The 20326-nt window shown below is 38.8% G+C and overlaps 1 protein-coding gene across 1 annotated transcript in view; it reads left to right on the plus strand.

Moving 5' to 3' along the window:
- Positions 1–20326, plus strand: part of ACOX3 (acyl-CoA oxidase 3, pristanoyl) — a 1839061-nt gene that overhangs the window by 411180 nt on the left and 1407555 nt on the right. Inside the window, exon 6 of the mRNA XM_044062802.1 lies at positions 3432–3575. Coding sequence (XP_043918737.1) covers positions 3432–3575 — 144 coding nt within the window. The remainder of the gene's footprint in view (positions 1–3431; positions 3576–20326) is intronic.

The raw sequence follows: 20326 nt of genomic DNA on the forward strand, positions 1-20326 counted from the left end.
GCTTATTGGGAGCAGGAATTTATCTTTAAAATAACTGGAATAAAATAAAAGATATGTCATTACACTACGTTCTTGGCTGACATTTTTATCCTATTCAAAGGTGATGGATCTACAGTGGAAGACTTAGTGACTTATTTCAACTCTACCACCCAGTTTCTGACTTTTACTTATAATTTTTATGCCAGCACGATAGCCTACTTAGATGTGTAGTTGAGTAAAGATAGTATTAATAAATGCTTTATAGCTAAGATTTTTAGAAAAGAAACTTACTCTAACTCATTACTACATTTCAGTAGCTGTCACCCACGTCACCAGAAAAAGTCAGTAATCAAGGGCCAATTTGTAAGGGCAGCACGCATGACATCATTAGAAGTTGACTTCAATTATGAATGAAAAATTTACATGATATGTTTACTAAAAGAGGATACCCCCAGAATTTAGTTTCAGAACTGATGTGGGAGGTACAACATAAAAGAATGACAGGTTTTTATCAACCCATTTTATCATAGAGGGAAATATTAGCCCCATTAAATAGTGATTCGACTGAACCCATGAATAATTCAGTAAGGTCATTCTATGGTACACACAATGTAGTCACGATGTATAGCATGAATGCCCGAGAAATTTATTCCATCCTGATTAAAAATTGGGATATAGTTCAAAATGACTGTATGGCGAGACAAAAACTACAGGAGTGCCCTAATATTACTTTTAAGCGGGGTCCCAATTTGAAAAGTATTTTGGAGAGGAAACCAAATCTCCTTACACATAGGACAGGAATGTTTAAATGCCTTATGTGTAATTTTTGTAAATATATAGATATGGGGCAGAGTTTTACCATCAGGGGGCAACATTATAAGATAAAACACAAGCTAGATTGTCAGTCTAAGCTTGTGGTGTATGCAGCTTTGTGCCAAAGTTGCCCAGCCTTTTATATAGGCAAAACGGAGAGAAGATTGAGAAGAACGAGTCTACGAACATCAATATGCTATTAGTAAATTAAAATTGGAGAACGCCTTAGCAAGGCATTTAAAAGAATACCCACAAAATCATTTTAAATTTCGAGCAATAGATTGCATCATACCAGATGGAAGGGGTGGCCAAGAATCATTGTTGCTAGAGAGATTGGAATTGCTGTGGCAATTCCGTACTGATGCATACTATTACCTTGGTCTGAATGAAATGTGTTCCATCTTCTGTATTTTAAAGTTGAGAAGCTTAAATAGATGAAGTTTATGTTATGCTAACTTATAAAGAATTTTATTATGAAGTATATTAAATGTGGAAGTGAGCTTGTTATGACATATAAAATAATATGAGTATGTATATATAAATTATAGGGTGGCCACGGTGGTGCAGCGGTTAGCGTTGCTGCCTCACAGCAAGTGGTTCTCCAGTTCGATTCTCAGCTGGGGTGCCTTCTGTGCGGAGTCTGCATGTCCTCTCTGTGGTTGCGTGGGTTTCCTTCAGTTGCTCCCGTTTCCTCCCACATCCCAAAGTCATTCTGTAGGTGGATTGGACACTCTAAATAGGCCCTAGGTGTGAGAGTGTGTGTGTGTGTGTGTGTGTGTGTGTGTGTGCCTGCCTTCTGTGGAAGGTTGGGCGCTGGGCTGGCAACTCGACACCGTAAAACTCCAGTGTCAGTCATGAGCGGACAGGTGATCCGCTGTGGCGACCCCTAACCGGGAAAAGCTGAAAGAAGAAGAAGAATGTATATATAAATTATAACAATTTTATACATTGTATGTAGTGAGTAGAAAAGTTTGTACAATGAAAGCTGAGGAGTTAAATGTCAGATGGAATGTTATGGGAGGATTCTAGTGAAAAAGTGTGTGCTTCACTGCTTTTAAATTGATCATGTGATTAATTTAATGTGTATATAACTTGTAGCATTGAAAGTATCTGTTATCTGAAGAAGTCTTGCTATAGGCGAGACGGAAAGTGCTTCGTATTAAAGTTTTTAAGAAGTACTTGATTTGGTTCTTTGGCAAATAATTTGATATTATAAAGTAAGCTCCCCATCCACATAAAGCAGAGTTCATCCTGACCCTATTCAAACAAAACCTTGATCATTGGATGGAAAATCACAAATGTACCCTGGTCTTGCCTGCATTTCTCTGATAGAAGATGACAGTAAGTAAATTTCTCCCCAACTAACATAACACACACACACACACACACACACACACACACACACACACACACACACACACACACACACACACACACACACACACACACATAACCCTTAAATACCTCACATAACCATTAGCTACCGTCTTAGTAACATACCCAACCATATAGACTTCTAAGGTACTTGGGGACAAAACTGGGTTGGGTTGCACTGCTAGGCTTATAAAGACCCTGGTAGTCAAGAGCCTAGTATAAACCTGTGATTCCATACAATTAATTCCTTGTGCATGGAGCACAAGTTTATTTTTCAATTAACCTATTTTACAACATACTGGCCAAATCCCCCAGTCTTTGAGGGCATTAAAGATTGAGCAACGCAGAACAGAATCAAAAGCTTTTGACAAGATCTAGAAATATTATAGCTACAAGATTGTTATTACCTAGACTACAAACAACCTCTGAGTAAATGCAAGGTTTTCTGTGGGTGATCTTCCTTTTGTAAAACTATATTGGTAGATATCGGAGTACTCCCTTACCTGCTTCTTTATTTATTTAGGGATTTATTCCTGTATGCCGTGGAATCAAACCCTGCTGGGAATAATTTGCTGTATCATTTGAAAGTAGAGCTTTTTATAAAAGTAATAGTTCATATTACAGATTAGGCAGCAAGTACTGTAGAAGTAAGGAGATTATGTTATTGTCTGTCTTTGTCAAATGACAAATGTAGGACATGGTTGCACACAGTGCATCCATACTGCTATGTATGTTTGATGCCATGATGTAGAGAATTTGATAGATGTGTAATAGGCATTCATAAAGCCCTATAGCACTTCGTATATCAGTTGTGCATAGTAAGGTACTGTTCTCTCACTGGTGCAAAGCTGTCCTCTCTTGGATATACTTGCTTTGTCTGCTTCTGTAAGTAAATTTTTAAAATGATTTGGTGGTACTACTTTTCTAAAGTTGTACTATTTTAAGTGGCACCGCCAGTCCAAATGCTGGTCCAAAGCAAGATCTGTCTCCCTGCTCATTTGTTTGCACTGAGGTCAAAATGCTGAAAAGGGTGGCTTTGAAAATGGGAAAAAATCCCTCATGTTGAAAACAAATCCTAATTAGGCACCAAGAATGTTTAGTACTAGTGAATACCTCTGTCATTACTATTAATGCTTACTATTTATCTTTTGTTTTTCTTTTTCCTTTGTTTGTTGTCCTTTGATGGCCTTAATTTGACTTGATTTGTTTGTCAAATATAGCACTATAAATTATTTTCAGTGAAATTAATTGTCTTCCCTCTCTAGGAGTTCATCCTAAATTCACCTGATTTTGAAGCTGCCAAGTTCTGGGTTGGTAATATGGGCAAAACAGCGACACACTCTCTTGTTTATGCACAGCTAATTACACCGGACGGACAGTGCCATGGGATTCATTCCTTTGTAGTCCCAGTAAGTAGCTGATGTAAAGTGGATACTTTTTTTATATTCTTGTCAGTAGAATTAGCGTAAAAATGTTATTCCCTGGAAAGGGAAGAATTTAATATGTCAGCTGTACTGGTTTTATTTATATACTGCAGCAGTTTTCTTAATGTGTATTCTTAAATCTTCATTTCTCAGAAACATCTAAAAATCACTGTTTTTTAGGACAAGGTGTTGTGATGTTGATTGAGGAGTGAGAATGAATGTTCCTTCTTCTTCTTCTTTTCTTTCAGCTGTTCTCATTTGGGGTCGCCACAGCAGATCATCTGTTTCCATTTCTTCCTGTCCTCTGCAACTTGCTCTGTTACACCAACCACCTGCATGTCTTCTCTCACCACATCCATAAACCTTATCTTAGGCCTTCCTCTTTTCCTGTTATTTGATAGCTTTATCCTTAGCATCTTTTCCCCAATATACTCAGCATCCCTCCTCAGCACATGTCCAAACCAACGCAATCTTGCCTCTCTGGCTTTGTCTTCAAACCATCCAACCTGGGCTGACCCTCTAATATACTTATTCCTAATCCTGTGTACCCTCTCACACCCAGTACAAATCTTAACATCTTTAACTATCCAGCTCTTGACGCCTGTCTTTTTGTCAATGCCACTGTCTCCAACCCATATAAGATAGCTGGTTTCACTACCCTCTTGTAAAACTTCCCTTTCACTCTTACTGGTACTTGTCTGTCACAAATCACTCCTGACACTCTTCTCCACCCATTCCATCCTGCCTGTACTCTCTTCTTCACCTCTCTTCCACACTCGCCATTACTCTGAACTGTTGATCCCAAGTATTTAAGGTCATCCACTGTCGACAACTCTACTCCCTGCATCCTCACCATCCCTCTATCCTCCCTCTCATTCACACACATATATTCTGTTTTAGTCCTGCTATCCTTCATTCCTCTCCTCTCTAGAGCATATCTCCACCTCTCCAGGGTCTCCTCAACCTGTGAGTGAATATAACTCCATAGTTAAAAGTATTGTCATACTTTTATGCCTGATGATTTTCATGTCAGTAATCCATAGACATGCTTGCGATTAAAGGTGCACTTTATTGCATAACTTCTTGATTGCTTCCTTTCTCAGGATAGTATACATACTATCAATGTCAGTCTGTTGTCTTATTTTCAGACCCCAGTTCAGTCCTCTTAATTGCTGTGATTGTACAGGGAATTTATGTTTAAAATTGTTTTCCACTACAGATTTCTTTAATTTTATTTGTGTATTTTACAAGCAAAAGTCTGTACAGAAATTAGAAAAATTGGGGTAGTAGTCATAATTACAAAAGTTCTAATAATTTTTCTCATTATCATTGTTTTCCAAGTTTGTCAGATGAGAAAGACTTCAAACCTGATCCACCCCAGTACAACAAAGCTATATGAAGAGAGAGATGATTGAGCTCTCTGAATATGTATCCCAGGTGGTTCTGTCCCTAATTTTGAGCAGCATTTTACCCTCGTCTAGGATGATACCACGATATAAACAAAAAATGATTGACTTCAATAATTGGCTTAGTTTCTGGTGTCATTCTAAGGGGATCCAGTTCCTGTCAACCTGGGACAACATGGTGGCTAGACCACTCTGCTTTGCCAGAGATGGTCTTCACCTGGCACCTCTAGGCTTTCAGTTGCTGGCTAAGACACTTGCCTCCCTTATAATGCCTTTTTTAGGTAAGGTCACAACAACAAAATTCCCAGCGTGAAAATATCAAAAGCAAAGAAACGAAGGGTCATGCTGCTAAACACTAGGGTTTTAAATCAGAAACTGCACTCTCTGGAAGTACTCCTCACCCTGGAAGATGTTGATGTCTGTGCAGTCACAGAAACCTGGCTCAAGGCCATAGAAAGTACCCCAGCCTTACAATGCCTTCCACACTTTCAGACCGCAAATTGAAGGTGTGAGAATCAAAGGAGGTGAAGTATTTATCTTCATTAAAGATAATTACATTTCTAGACTGGTTAGACAAGAAAACTCTGTGGAGATACTTCAAGTCCAAATTACCATGGGTAAGACTCCCCTTCAAGTCATCATCAGTTGCAAGTCCCCTTCCATGAATGAAGGTGCCCACATAGCTTACTTATACCTACTTGGGACAATTATGGTACACCCTAACACCCTTGACATGGGTGACTTCAACTTATCCAGCCATTAATTGGGAAACTTATACAAGCCCAAAGTCACTCACACAAAAGTTCCTGGACTTTACTAATTCAAATGCCCCAGAACAAATAGTGCACCACCACACAAGGGGCTCCAGTGTTCTAGACCTGGTCCTCACCAATATGAGTGACTGATGCAGTGCCTCAAATGTAGGATCTGCACTGGTTAAATCTGACAATAAATCAGTCATATTTGAAGTAGCAATAGCACCAGAACTCGCCAAAGGAGAAGTCAGGCTAAAAATGTTTACCAAAACTAATTGAACCCTCCTAAGGGAAGGTATAATCGACTTCCAAGCTCCAGTTTCCAAGGATGGCATTGATGTCTGTACTAAGGTATACACTGATGCCCTGTATAAATATCTACAGAAATTTATAGACACAGCCTTGCTGGCTAGGATTAAAGCAAGATCCTCAGGAAAAAAAAAACAAACCATCCTGGTAAACATCTAGCATTAATAAATTATACAATAAGTGAAAAAAGCTGCTGTCTAAAAATACAAAAGTGAGAATCCAGAACTGGAAGAGTACCCTCTTCAGCCTAAGCAAGCAAATAAGACAACTCATAAATTCTTCAAAGAGCAACTGTGAGAACAATTTAGCAACCATAGCCAAGGATAACCATAAGGCTTTCTTCAGCTAGGTTCGCAACATAACATAACATAATAGGACTCAAATGTGTTCTGAACTAATTGTGGATGGTAGCGCACACACAATGGCCCTGCTGAAATTGCACACCTGCTAGTAGACGGGTTTGGTGAAAATTTCACCCCCCCATCCCCCCTAAGCATACCACAAACCATATCTTCATCATCTGAGTAAGTCATCAATGGTCTCTCCAAGGCTTCATGAGACCAGATGGCATTCTGGGCTGCATTTTTACTGTTCTGAAACGAGCTAGCTTCTCCATTAGGCACTCTATTCAACCACAGCCTGAGTACTGGCTCTATCCCCACTAAATGGAAGACAGTGACTGTTATCCCCCCTCCAAAAGGGTGGATTGGCAACAGACCCAGGTAACTACAGATCCGTAAGTTTAATCAGCATCATCTCTAAAGCGGTGGAACAAATTATTATGGACCTCATAAATAAGGATATAGGTGACCTCCAAACCCTAGAGTTGTCCCAGTCCAGTTTTGTCAAGGGCAGATCATGCCTGATAAACCTGGTGGACTTCTTCGAGAATGTGATGGGAGCCACAGATGAGGACAAAGCCGTGCACATAGCCTATCTTGACTTGGCCAAGGCCTTCAACACTATCCCACAATCTGGCCTCATTGACAAACTAACCCGGTTGAATATCAACTCCTATGCTGTCAGGTGGGTTGCCTCACAAATCGACAACACTCAGTCAAAGGGGGAGACTTTACCTCTATCAGCAGACCTGTCACCTGTGGGGTTCCACAAGAGTCAGTACTGGGCCCCGTCTTATTTGGCATAGATGTCTCAGAAGTCCAGGCCAAATGGAGGGACTGTGGCCAACCAGATGACTGCAAATTAGGTGCTATCACTGAATCCCCCAGCGATGCAAGCGTACTTCAAAAGGGGCTTACTCAGACCAATGACTGGTGCTAAAACCATAGCCTTAAACTAAATGCTAAAAAATGCATCATCGTTCCCTTCTGTAAAAACAATGCCCCTGCTGATTTTAGAATAAAGAATAATACCATAAGTACAAGTTCAGTAGTAAAAGACCTGGGAGCACAAGTTCATTTCGACTGTGACCTCAACTTTGAACACCATGTGTCATCTGTGGCAAAGAAGACATTCTACATCAATCACCTGATTAACAAAAGCATTGCTTCAGGAGCAAAAGCGGTTTTAACCTCCCTTTACACTTATTCGTCATCAGACCTATTATTGAATATAATGCTCCCTTTGGTATGTACTGTACCAGACACCTGCAGCAACTCAAGAGACCTCAGAGCTTTCTAACTAAGAAACTTCAGGGTCACCAGCACATGTCTTATACGGACAAACTGAAGTTGCTGTCACTGTGCTCAGTAGCATATAGACTACTTAGACGTGACTTATGCCAGGTTTTCAGGGCTATCTCTGTCCCAAATCTAATGGAAATGCTGCACATGGCACAAGTCAAATGGGACTAGAGTCACCCGTTCCAGGGATCTCAATCTAGCCTGTTACAAAAACAGGACCTGCTGGAGAGAGATACTTCTCTCAGAGGTTGCCACTCCCCTGGAATAGGCTTCCAGTCCATATCAAGCAGAGCACCTCAATGACCCTGTTTAAGCAAAACCTGGATGACTGGATGAGAAACCATAAATTTCTGCCAGGAATTGCCCCAGCTTCTCTCCTGGACATGGGTAGTCCTTGCTAGAAAAACCTTAGGCATAGACAGTATCTCTCATCTAGTACTATATTGGGATTTAATGGCTAGGCTAGTAAAGACCCCTCACATCAGTAGCCAAGTAACATCCTATGAACCTAAATTCAGCTTTGTCAAAAGGGAACTCATTTAAACAATCAATAGAAACAAAGTTTCATCTGAAGTAAAACTTGCCATTAGATTGACAACAATCCAATCTGCTAGAATAACATGGCATCACCATATATAGCTAATAGCATTACTATATGTTGCTTTGTACTCACATTTCATGTATGGCATGAATGTATGTAGTTATGCATCCAAATTCTTATTACTGCTATGAAAACTCTGTAATTTGTTCTTTGTGTGGAGCTGTTCTCCTTGGGTCTTGAAAGCAGAATACAAGTAAAATGCAGTGTAAAGAAAACAAATCACAACATACAAAAAAGAAGGTGGCAGTAAACTAATACAAAATACAAGAAAGCAAAAGCAAACTAACCTTTCCCTCACAGCAAGTTGTAGCAGAGGCTGCGTGAGCTTTTCCAGTATAGCTTTTTTCACCGCTGAAGTGAACACATCTTTGGCAGACTTTTGAATCTCAGGCAGCTAGTGATCTAGGGGATCACATCAGTCGCCCTGCTAGACAGGGGTCCAGGGAAGTAAACAGTGTGGGAAGAAATAGCCAGGGAATTGTTATGACTAGGCTTGTATAGGCCCTAGGGCTTATAGCCTAGTACCAACCTATGAACCTATCCTTCAAGAGCTGGACATATAAGTCCTGGCTGAAGAAAGCCTTCTTATGTGAATCTGTAGGTCAGGTGGTGATCCTTCAAGACCTGGGCAGATAAGTCTCCATTGGAGATAGCATTCCTATTTTATACTTCTTTTATGAGGACAACTTGTATTTTTTTTTCTGTCAGAAAATGTACCTTTTTTCTTCAAAAAAAAATAATAATTTGGATTGTCTTTGCATATTTAAAGGGAGTTCCTATGTTGGTGATTGTGATAAGTTTTTTGTGAAGAAAAAATATTATTTTGGCTAAAAATGTAACCAAGTTTTACTTTTTTTGTGTTTGGAACATGATATTGTGCTTGTAAGAAACTGTTTTTTTTTTAACCTCAGAACAATTTTTTTTCTTTTTCAGTCTCTTTACCAAATCACTTAGTCTCCACTACCTGCTTTGCTCAACTCCACTTTGCCATACAGATGGGGTAGCCTTCAGTTTCCACAGTTGCACCTTCCCCTGCATGAAAAAAGAATAAGCTTGTTAAGGAGTCTTTTGGGGTTAGACCAGTTCTGAATTTATCTCAGTGGCTAGTGGGGACACTGCTGTGACCACTAGTTCTTCTTCATGATGTCACATTCAAAGCTACGAAAAAATGGGATAGCCATGTAGTCTGCAGTTGTAGGAATGCCCTGGAAGGTCAAGGGAGAGACATTTTTCTTGCTCTCAGGTGAAGAGGTAGGTGAAGGGTCTTCACTTGGCTGGGATAGAGATGTGGAAGTTGAGCCCATTGTTCCTAAGGATCAGACTTTTTTTAGGGAGCACATGCTTAGTGAATGAAAAACAAATCTTGCCTGTAGTTTCTATTTCCATGGCCAGGACAGATTTTATGGAATTTTTTAAGGAACGTATTTCTGCCTTTTCCCATGCCTTTTCAACCATCAGGTAAGAAAAGGAAAACATTTACTTCTTAGTCTGACAAGATTTTTCAATCAGAAGAGCAGACATTGTAGGAGGAGGAGTGTTGTACCTCAGGAATTTATTCTCAGTCTGAGCATTCTGCTTTCTGAGGAAAGTACAACATCAAATTTCCCTGCCAAAGAGATTTCTTTCACTGACATTTTAGGTAACATGAAAGGTTTTTTTTCAGTGGGACCAGAATGAGATTCCCATAGCACAGACAATGTACTGTGATTTCTTACAGTTACAGATGCCCAAGGCTGTTCCTATTCCTCCTGTATCACCTACTTTATAGAATGCTTTTCAGAGTACCTCCAGCTTACCATATAGTCAGCATCCTGCTCCCTAGAGGTCTGACAGTTTATACAAGGTGCCAGTGACACACAAGTCCTGTTTTCTAACCCTAAAATAGATCCGGTTATGGTATCCCTTTTTAAATCTGCTACTGCTGACCAGGTTACTGCTGATAACCCAGTTCCTTGTGAAAAAGATGGAAAAGCAGTGGTAAATTAGGGAAGAAAATGTATTCTTCTGGTACTTTAACTTTCAGAATGTTAAACTGTCACACTCGTGTGTATAAAGCTGTTGGTTGTATCTGTTGAGAACATGCAGATATTAATGGTTAACCTTCCATCCTTCTTCTGAGGTAACAAATTCATTAAATACTTCTGTAAAAGCTGTGTCTCTGGTGACTAAGCATGGTTTAATGTTTGCTTTATGATGCTGCTGACTCTTCTTCTAGAGCAGTTGCTTCTAGATCACCTTGAGAATATTTGCTTGGCTTCAGTCTCAGAAGTCTTTCTGATAATGTTAACTCTCAAATTTTAAATATTCCCTTAGATTAAGAGACTAACTTTGGCTCTTCTGCATTTGAGGTACTTAGAAAGTGTGATTAAAAGGAAAACTAATTCAGGGAGGGTCCTCCCAATTAGCATGGCTTATTCACCTGTTCAGCCTTCTACCACCCCCACTCCTACCCTGGCAACCTTTCTATATCTCTAAGACTTCATATTCACTGTGGTATCAGACTGTTTCATACAGTTTGGTTCTGAATGTAATCAGTGGGGATCTACTTGACAATGGGAATCCTCCCTCCTTTCTTAGGATCCCCCTGGTCCAACGAACCAGATTCCTCTATTTTCTCCTATTGTATACAAAATGCCATGTCAGAGAGTCATAGAATGAGAGCCTTTCAATCTCCTGGGCAATATTTCTCTAGTTCCCAAACCAGAAGGATCCTGGAGGCCAGTGCTGGATCTTTCTGGTCTAAATCTTTCTGTAAAGATTCTAAAGTTTAGAGTATTATCACTTAAGCATTTTGTACCTCTGATCCCTCCTTTAGCTTTCATATGAAAGTTGGATCTAAAAGACTCCTTCATCACATTCTTATTGCCAAGCATTTTAGGCGTTCCTTAAGATTTTTTGTGAGTGGCTTACAATATTAGTCAGTTCTGTTTTACCTTTGCACTATCCACTGCACCAGTGCTATTCACAAAATGCCTAGCTACCAGAATTGCCTTATTGTAGACTTTATGACATTCTTTTTACATATTTGAATAATGGTCTTATTTTTGCAGACACTTTTTTTCACTGTTGTCAAGGGTCTTTAGTAAATGCACACAAATTTCTTTTTAGTGTGCGTTTTCAAATCAACTTGAAGTCTTTTCCCATCCCTTTCCACAGAATGATTTTCCTGTGATGTTTTCTGGAATCTGCCTTGGGAAGATCTGTTCTTCCTCCAACAAAGTAGAGATGTTTCAACAGTTCTTACTAGGTTTCTGCAGTCAAACTCAAGCATCTGCAAGGAAGTGACTCGGGATTCTGGGTAACATGGCATCAATGACAGACATGCTGCCTTTTGCTAGACTACACATGAGGAAAATATAATGATACATTGGATTAGTCTGGACTCATCATCTACACCCTTTGACTTTTCAGAATCCATTTCTGGGGTTTATAAAGAATGAGATTGGATGATGGCTAGACAAATTAGCTTGAAATCCAGGTTTTCAATTCTCGCTTCTGACCCTGATCCAGTTATTCACTACAGACACTTCAGGTTTGGACTGGGGAGTAGTTTCAAAAGGGAAAAAGTGCAAGCTCTGTGAAATCTTGCATACAGATGGAAATGCATAAATATCAGAGAGATGTTGGCAGTTATCAGTGTGTTGAAGTGCAGGAGTCATTTCTGGTATCTAGGACCTCTGGAAGTGTATACTGACAACACCATATTGATATGGTACATAAACAGGGGGTAACATATCTTATTACCCTCTTTGCAGGCTGGCTGTGTTAGTTATGGAGGTAAAAATTCAGTTCAGTCTAACTCTTAGGTTCATAGGTTCATACTAGGCTATCTGCCTGGGGCAGTTATAAGCCTAGCCCAATTCTGTATGGCTTACGCCACCCCTTGATTTGAGTATACTGTGCCCTTTTTTAAGGTTTAGTTTACTGTGCCTCTGTCTTAGGGCGTCAAATACTCCATCAGAGCAAAACCTTATTGGAGAGTGTCTCATCAGGACCAAGGCAACCCCCCCCCCTCAAATGGAAACTACTTCCTGGGGTCTTCCAAGAATTGATCCAACTGTGGGGAACATCTCCTGTAGATCTGTTTGCCTCCTTTCAGAACATACAACTAAAGAATTCTGTACTAGGACTCCTTGCAGACAGGTCCTAGAAGACAGATGCAGTCTCATTTCCATGGATAAGAATGTTCCAGTTTGCTTTTCCACACTTTCCACTGATAACCAGGATTTTTCTAAAGATTCACAAGGAATTTCTAGAAGTTGTGGTGGTTACTCCCTTCTGGACAAGAGAACAGTGTTTTTCCATCTTTTTAATTTGGTCAAGGGTAATTACCACAAACTTCCCCACAGAAATGGGGAGTTTGATACACCACAGTCTGGAAACTCTTGATAAAGCTGCCTGAATGATAGAATTTTAATACCTTATTGGCACCTTTTTGCTGAGGACATGCAGCAGGTACTAAAGATAGAAGAATCGTCCCTTTTGGTTTGTACCTCACAAGATATCTACAACAACTGGAAAGGCCACAGAAATACCTCACAAAGAGAATTTTATACATGAATATTTTGTATATAAAAAGTTTTCAAAAAATCATTTAATGCTCTTAGTATCCAAAATATTGCACAAACAGTATATGTATTTGCAAACTAGCGATGTATTTTAAATGTATCCATTTGTTTGGATGAGAGTTTTTTATATACATATTCATGAGGATTGTTTTCAACGGGTTTTATTGGGTGATTTAAAATTTGTCAGCATATAAAAGTGTGTCAATTCAATTGTGTCTTGTCTGATGAAGTCTTGTAGTTTGTTGACGAAAAACGTGGTGTATTGTCTAACGTTTAACCTTGGAATAAAGTACTCAAATTTCTCGGCTGTCCGGTGCGTTTGTCCTCTTCACAGCGTTCTTATTGTTTACTAGTGTTTGCTACACTGTGCCTCGTATTTCAGTACCTCACAAAGAGGATTACCGGCCTCAAACAGATGCCCTACGCAGGCCGTCTCAAACAACTCCAGCTTTACTCTGTCGCATATCGCCTACTCAGAGGCGATCTCTGCCTAACATATAAAGCTATGTCAAACCCAGAGCTATTGGACATGCTCCACGTAAAGAAATCCCAATCCCTCCGAGCTACATGCTCTAGGGAACTAAACCTTGTCACCACAATAAACAGAACATGCTGGAGAGCTAGATTCCTGCCCCAGAGACTTCCCATACTCTGGAACAAACTACCTATCTATATCAAACAAAGCTCCTCATTAGCACTCTTCAAGAAAAATCTTGATGATTGGATGGGAGATAGGAAATTCACCCCGGGGATCACTTCTGTGGCTCTGCTTGACAGGGGCACAGGAAAATAATTTTCTTGTGTGGCAAAAGCCAGGGCACCGTTTGGCTAGGCTTATATAGGCTCTAGGGCCAATAGCCTAGTACCTACCTATGAACCTGTGAACTAGAAGTTTATATTTGTGTAAGTGGAAAAGATTTTCTAGTTGGTGTCAGTGTAAGAATCAGGATCCTGTTCAGGTCTGAGTACTTCTGATTCTTCATTAATTTTGTGAGTTACTGTCCAATGGTCTGTTGTACTCTTTTTTGTTAAGGTACATTTGTCAGCCATCTCTGCTTGCCTACCTTTGAATCCTCCCTTTCTAATAATGCTCAAGTTAAACAGATTTTGAAAGGGTTTTTACATACTTGGCCACCTAGAAAGCAGGTAGCACCTCCTTAGGATCTTAATTTTGTGCTTGAAAAACATACTCATGGAAGACTGGATTACTCATTGCTCTGACATCTGTGGGGAGAGTTTCTGAGTTACAAGCACCTAAGGAGAGTCAATAGTACGTAATTTTTGAAAAAGAGATTCTTTAAGATCAAATCCTACCTCTATACGTAAAGTTGTCACAGAGTTTACTTTCATCCAACTATTAATCTCCTAGTCTTCTTTCTTAAATGCAAGCAAAAGGGAGAAAGGATTCTTCACTGTCTGGATGTAGACAAACAGCTCAGATACTACCTAGACAAAACGTGACTTTTCAGGAAAGATGGCCAGCTCTTTGTCTCCTGTAAAGGTAAGAGGAAAGGACAACCAGTGACAACATTGTCTATTTCTAGATGGTTGTCTAATGCTGTTACTTTTTGCTATACTCACCATAATTAGCTATTTCCATGCAGGGTTACAGTCCATTCTGCAATGGGAGTGGCCTTGGTGGCCTTTTGGAAAGGGGTGGACTCTAATAGTGTTCTATTAGCAGCAACTTAATTCTCTGTACATACATTAACAAAAGACTGTAAACTGGATTCCTTTTCTTTTTTTTTTTCAAAAATGTTTTTATTAATTTTATAACACAATAACTTAACAGTATAGTAACAAGAAAAAACAAACTATATACAATGTCCATAACAATTTAAAAAATGATATACATAGGAGAACACTTGATATTTATCTAACAGATAAGACAATTTTGCCCAAGCAAGTAAATGATTAGTTATGTTGTCAGCCCTTGCTTTTATAGTAGCAGTCTCATTCTTACAAATGTATTTCACAAGATAAATAAACTCAACTTTAAAGACAAGAGTAGATTTGGATTTCCATTTTTAAGTAACAAATTTCCTTGCTATAGAGAGGATATACCATAGTAAAAATGTTTGTTTTTTAGGAATGATTTGAGGAACATTGAAAAGGATAAAGGAGTCAGAAATTATGCAGAACTTTACAAAGATATATAAAGTCTAATCAAAATGGGGAAATTATTTTGCAGTTAACAACCATATGTATCCAGTCAGCATCAGGGTGTCCACATCTCCAGCATTTAAAAATCAACTTTCTTGTACATTATTGCTAGTCTTTGTGGGGTGAAAAAACATCTATGTAAAAATGTCCATGTGTATACATGCCAGAATAGGGAAGATGTAGATTCCTTCACTGACTGTAAACAAAGTTTTTTATCTTTTTTGAGAATACTTGTTTATTAACTTCACTTTAATAATTCCAAAAACAAACATCTGTTTTGCTAAAGTTATTTCTGAGAATTTGAGACTGGAGACTGTAAAGTGGTGACCGGAGAAAGTGTAGTTAGGCAGCATAGGATGGTGGTTTGTAGGATGACTTGGTGATCAAGAAGAGGAGGAGGAGTGTGAGGGCAGCACCAAGGATCAAATGGTGGAAACTGAAAAGGGTAATTGTGAGGTGGAGTTCAGGCATGAGTTAAGACAGGCACTGGGTGTCAGTGAAGAGTTACCAAATAACTGGGTAACTACAGCAGAGCTAGTAAGGGAGACGGCTGGAAAGGTGCTTGGTATCCCATCGGGACAGAGGAAAGACGACAAGGAGACATGGTGGTGGAATGAGGAAGTACAGAAGAGTATACAGGCAAAGAGGTTGGCAAAGAAGAAGTGGGATTGTCAGAATGATGAAGAAAGTAGACAGGAGTATAAGGAGATGAGGTGCATGGCAAAGAGAGAGGTGGCAAAGGCTAAGGATAAGGCATATGAAGAGTTATATGAAAGGTTGGACACTAAGTAGGGAGAAAAGGACATGTACCGATTGGCTAGACAGAGGTACCGAGCTAGGAAAGATGTGCAGCAGGTAAAGGTGATAAAGGATAATGAGGGAAACATACTCACAAGCGAGGAGAGTGTGTTGAGGAGATGGAAAGAGTACTTTGAGGGGTTGATGAATGAAGAGAATGAGAGGGAGAGAAGGTTGGATGTTGTAGGGATAGTGAATCATGAAGTACAATGGATTAGCAAGGTGGAAGTAAGGATAGCTATGAAGAGAATGAAGAATGGAGAGGCGGTTGGCCCAGATGACATACCTGTGGAAGCATGGAGGTGTTTAGGTGAAATGGCAGTGGAGTTTTTAACCAGATTGTTTAATGAAATCTTAGGAAGTGAGAGGATGCCTGAGGAATGGAGAAAAAGTGTTTTGGTACCGATTTTTAAGAATAAGGGTGATGTGCAGAGCTGTAGTAACTACAGAGGGATTAAATTAATCAGTCACAGCATGAAGTTATGGGAAAGAGTAGTGGAAACTAGGCTAAGAAGGGACGTGATGATTAGTGAACAGCAGTATGGTTTCATGCTGGGAAAGAGCACTACAGATGCGATGTTTGCTCTGAGAGTGTTGACGGAGAAGTACAGAGAATGTCAGAAGGAGTTGCATTGTGTTTTTGCAGACTTGGAGAAAGCATATGACAGGGTGCCTAGAGTGGAGTTGTGGTATATTGTATGAGGAAGTCAGGAGTGTCAGAGAAGTATGTAAGAGTAGTACAGGATATGTACGAGTGTAGTGTGACAGCGGTGAAGTCTGCGGTGGGAGTGACGGATGCGTTTAAGGTGGAGGTGGGGTTACATCAAGGATCAGCTCTGAGCCCTTTCTTATTTGCAATGGTGATGGACAGGTTGACAGACGAGATCAGACAGGAGTCCCCATGGACTATGATGTTTGCAGATGACATTGTGATCTTTAGTGAGAGTAGGGAACAGGTGGAGGAGACCCTGGAGAGATGGAGATATGCTCTAGAGAGAAGAGGAATGAAGGTCAGCAGGACTAAGACAGAATATATGTGTGTGAATGAGAGGGAGGATAGAAGAATGGTGAGGATGCAAGGAGTAGAGGTGGCGAAGGTGGATGAGTTTAAATACTTGGGGTCAATAGTTCAGAGTAATGGTGAGTGTGGAAGAGAGGTGAAGAAGAGAGTACAGGCAGGATGGAGTGGGTGGAGAAGAGTGTCAGGAGTGATTTGTGACAGATGAGTACCTGTAAGAGTGAAAGGGAAGGTCTACAAGAGGGTAGTGAGACCAGCTATGTTATATGGGTTGGAGACAGTGGCATTGACAAAAAGGCAGGAGTTTGAGCTGGATGCGGCAGAGTTAAAGATTTTAAGATTTGCACTGGGTGTGATGAGGGTGGAAAGGATTAGGAATAAATATATTAGAGGGTCAGCCCAGGTTGGAAGGTTTGGAGACAAAGCCAGAGAGGCAAGATTACGTTGGTTTGGACATGTGCTGAGGAGGGATGCTGATTATATTGGAAAAAAGATGCTAAGGATGAAGCTACCAGGTAAAAGGAAAAGAGGAAGTCCTAAGATAAGGTTTATGGATGTGGTGAGAGAGGACATGCAGGTGGTTGGTGTGACAGAACAAGATGCAGAGGACAGGAAGAAATGGAAACAGGTGATCCGCTGTGGCGACTCCTAACGGGAACAGCCGAAAGAAGATGATGATGAACAGATATATATGATGTATTCTTGGGTGAGCTAGTAATAACTGTTGAGATAACGTCCAAGATTTTAAAATTACTCTTATTGTATGCCTCTAACAAGGGTACAAGCTTAGTATGTATAAAATCCTTACAAGTTTGGATGTCCAGCCAATTACAATTTTGCAAACTACATCTGCTGATCAAATAGTAGAAATTGATTCCAGTATAACAGGTCACTCTTCTTAAATACTAACATTTTCTGAGTATCAAAAGATATCAAACATTAATTTGTGTAGGCAATAGGGAACATAATTATTAATAAATTCTTAATTAATTGATTAGAAAACATAAGCGTTTTAAATGACAGCAACATCTGGTGTGTAAGAGGTGTAAAAACAAGTTTTGACCTTTCACTTTGAATGTATATTTTTAAAATCCATGTAAAGATGTTTGGATGTATTTGAATATATGGTTCAAGCAATGTCCTATTAAGAAGTAAGGTTTCATGTATTGATTTCCAGTATGCTGTATAACAATTATTATTTCAAAGTGACACTATGTTAATAAATGTGGAGTTCAAATAAAAATCAGTATTTGGAAACCCTATACGTCCTTCATCCCAGTTTGTAGTGTGCTAGAGAAGAGAAAATCTTGTTTTTTTGGGATACCAAAGGAAGTTGAGTAATAAGTTATTAATTTTTTGTTTAATTTTGACAGGTTGGGGAATTATTAGAGCTTGGCCAATGAGTAAGATTTTAGGTAACAGTATTGTTTTGATTAAAGGGGTCTATATTATAACATTGAAAGTTTAATAGTGTGAATCACTAAAGATCGACCTTTAGTGAGCGAACTATTAAAATTTCGAATCCCTATAAAAATATGTTAAAAACAAAAAAAAAAATCAAAAATAAAGAGTGTAGGCAGGGGGGCTCACCCCCACACCCCCACTACTTAAATATACCAACTCCGAGACCGCCCTACATTGAAGTAACCGGAAATCTCCCCTTATGGAGATTTCCGTTTAAACGTTCGAAGTTCTGCACTTTCGCTATTCTCGTATCGACAATATCAGATTCGATATTGTCAGACTTCGAGAAAATAATATAGACCCGATTAAAGTTGGTCTGTTTTCAAATATGAAGAAAAGTTAGTTCCAACCATCAGTTAGACTTGTAATTGAGTTAATAAGTTGTTGGCAGTTAGATGCGAGTGACTTTTTTATAATTAGATTCAATAATGTTACCTAGATATTTAATATGTGTGCCCTCCCAGTTTGTCTCTTTTTGATCTAAGTTTCATAGTAAAATTTGTATTCACTAGAAGTGCCTGAGTTTTGTTGTGACTGAATTTTAGGCCAGTGATGTTTACAAAGAAGTCTAGATTATGTAATAGGTGATCTACTGAATTTTCAGTATCATTAGAAGATATTAGTAGGTCATCAGCAAACACTTGCATTTTGTGGGATAATTTCTCTGACACTTTATATCCCTTAACGTTGTCATTATTTCTAACATAATTTGCAAGAGGCTCCAATAGCCAGGGCAAAGAGTAATGGGGAGAGGGGGTACCCTGTTTAGTACCTCTTAATATTTTGAATGGGCTAGATAGATAAGATCCAATCTGTACATATGCTATGGACTTTTCATATAGTTTTTTTAATTAATCCTATGAAGTTTGGGGAGAAATTGTGTGTTTGCAGAGCTTTAAACAGATATGGCCAACTTAAGGAGTCAAAAGCTTTATCTATATCAAGGCTTAAAATGGAAAACTCATTTTTTTTCTTGTTTGCCAAGTCTATTAATGACAGTAATCTAATTATATTGTCTTGTACCTTTCTGTTTTTGATAAACCCGGTTTGGTCTTCATGAATTAATATTGAAAAAATATTATTTAATCTGTCTGCTAAGATAGACATGAATATCTTGTAATCAATGTTAAGCAAAGAAATTGGCCCGTATGATATACAAAGGTTGGGCTCTTTATTTGGCTTTAAGATGGGTGAAATGATAGAATATTTCTATGAGGGAAGGATGCTTGCTGTAGTTTTAACTTCTTAGAATGCATTGAGTAAGATTTTCAAGATGTTATCAGGTAAGAGTTTGTAAAATTATGGAATCAGATCATACAGCCCTGGTGCGTTTTTCGTCTTATTTTCCTTTAATTCTTTAAAAGAAAAGGGTTTATCTATGTTATTTATATTGTGTTTGGGTAGCTTCTTTTCAATACTATTAGCAAGAAAGCTGTCTATATTTTTATCACTTGTAGATGAGTTGTTATTATTAATATTCTTGTAATGGTTTTTATAACATAAGTTTTTTTTTAGATCTGTAACTTTGATAGTCTGATTATTTGTATTGTATATTATTTGTTTTATATGACTTTTCTCATTTAAATATTTAGATCTAACCACAGTCCTCTGCACACTCTTGGGATTAACTGAGTAGGACTGTAATCTAATATTTCCAGATTTATTGATATTTTATGTTGCGTGATATCCTGATATTCTTTGTTCAGTTTACATATATCAGCTAATGCAGATTTATCATTTGCTGTAAATTTTAGTTTTAGTTCAGCAATTTCTTTTTGTATGTTTACCAGTTTTTTATCCCACTCTTTCCTTTTATTTATATACCAACATTTGACTTTACCATGTAAGACTACCTTTAAAGTGTCCCATAGGATAATATCTGAAACCTCTCCATTATTATTGATGTCTATGTAAAGCTTAATTTCATCTAAAAAACATACTTTAAATCTTTGTACTGTTACTAGATAAGCAGGTAGTATTTGGCAGAAGTTTAAGGGGTCAGTATTAAGTT

Source organism: Protopterus annectens, chromosome 2.part1, assembly GCF_019279795.1.
Source record: "Protopterus annectens isolate FY-2018-M chromosome 2.part1, PAN1.0, whole genome shotgun sequence".
Classification (NCBI taxonomy): domain Eukaryota; kingdom Metazoa; phylum Chordata; order Ceratodontiformes; family Protopteridae; genus Protopterus; species Protopterus annectens.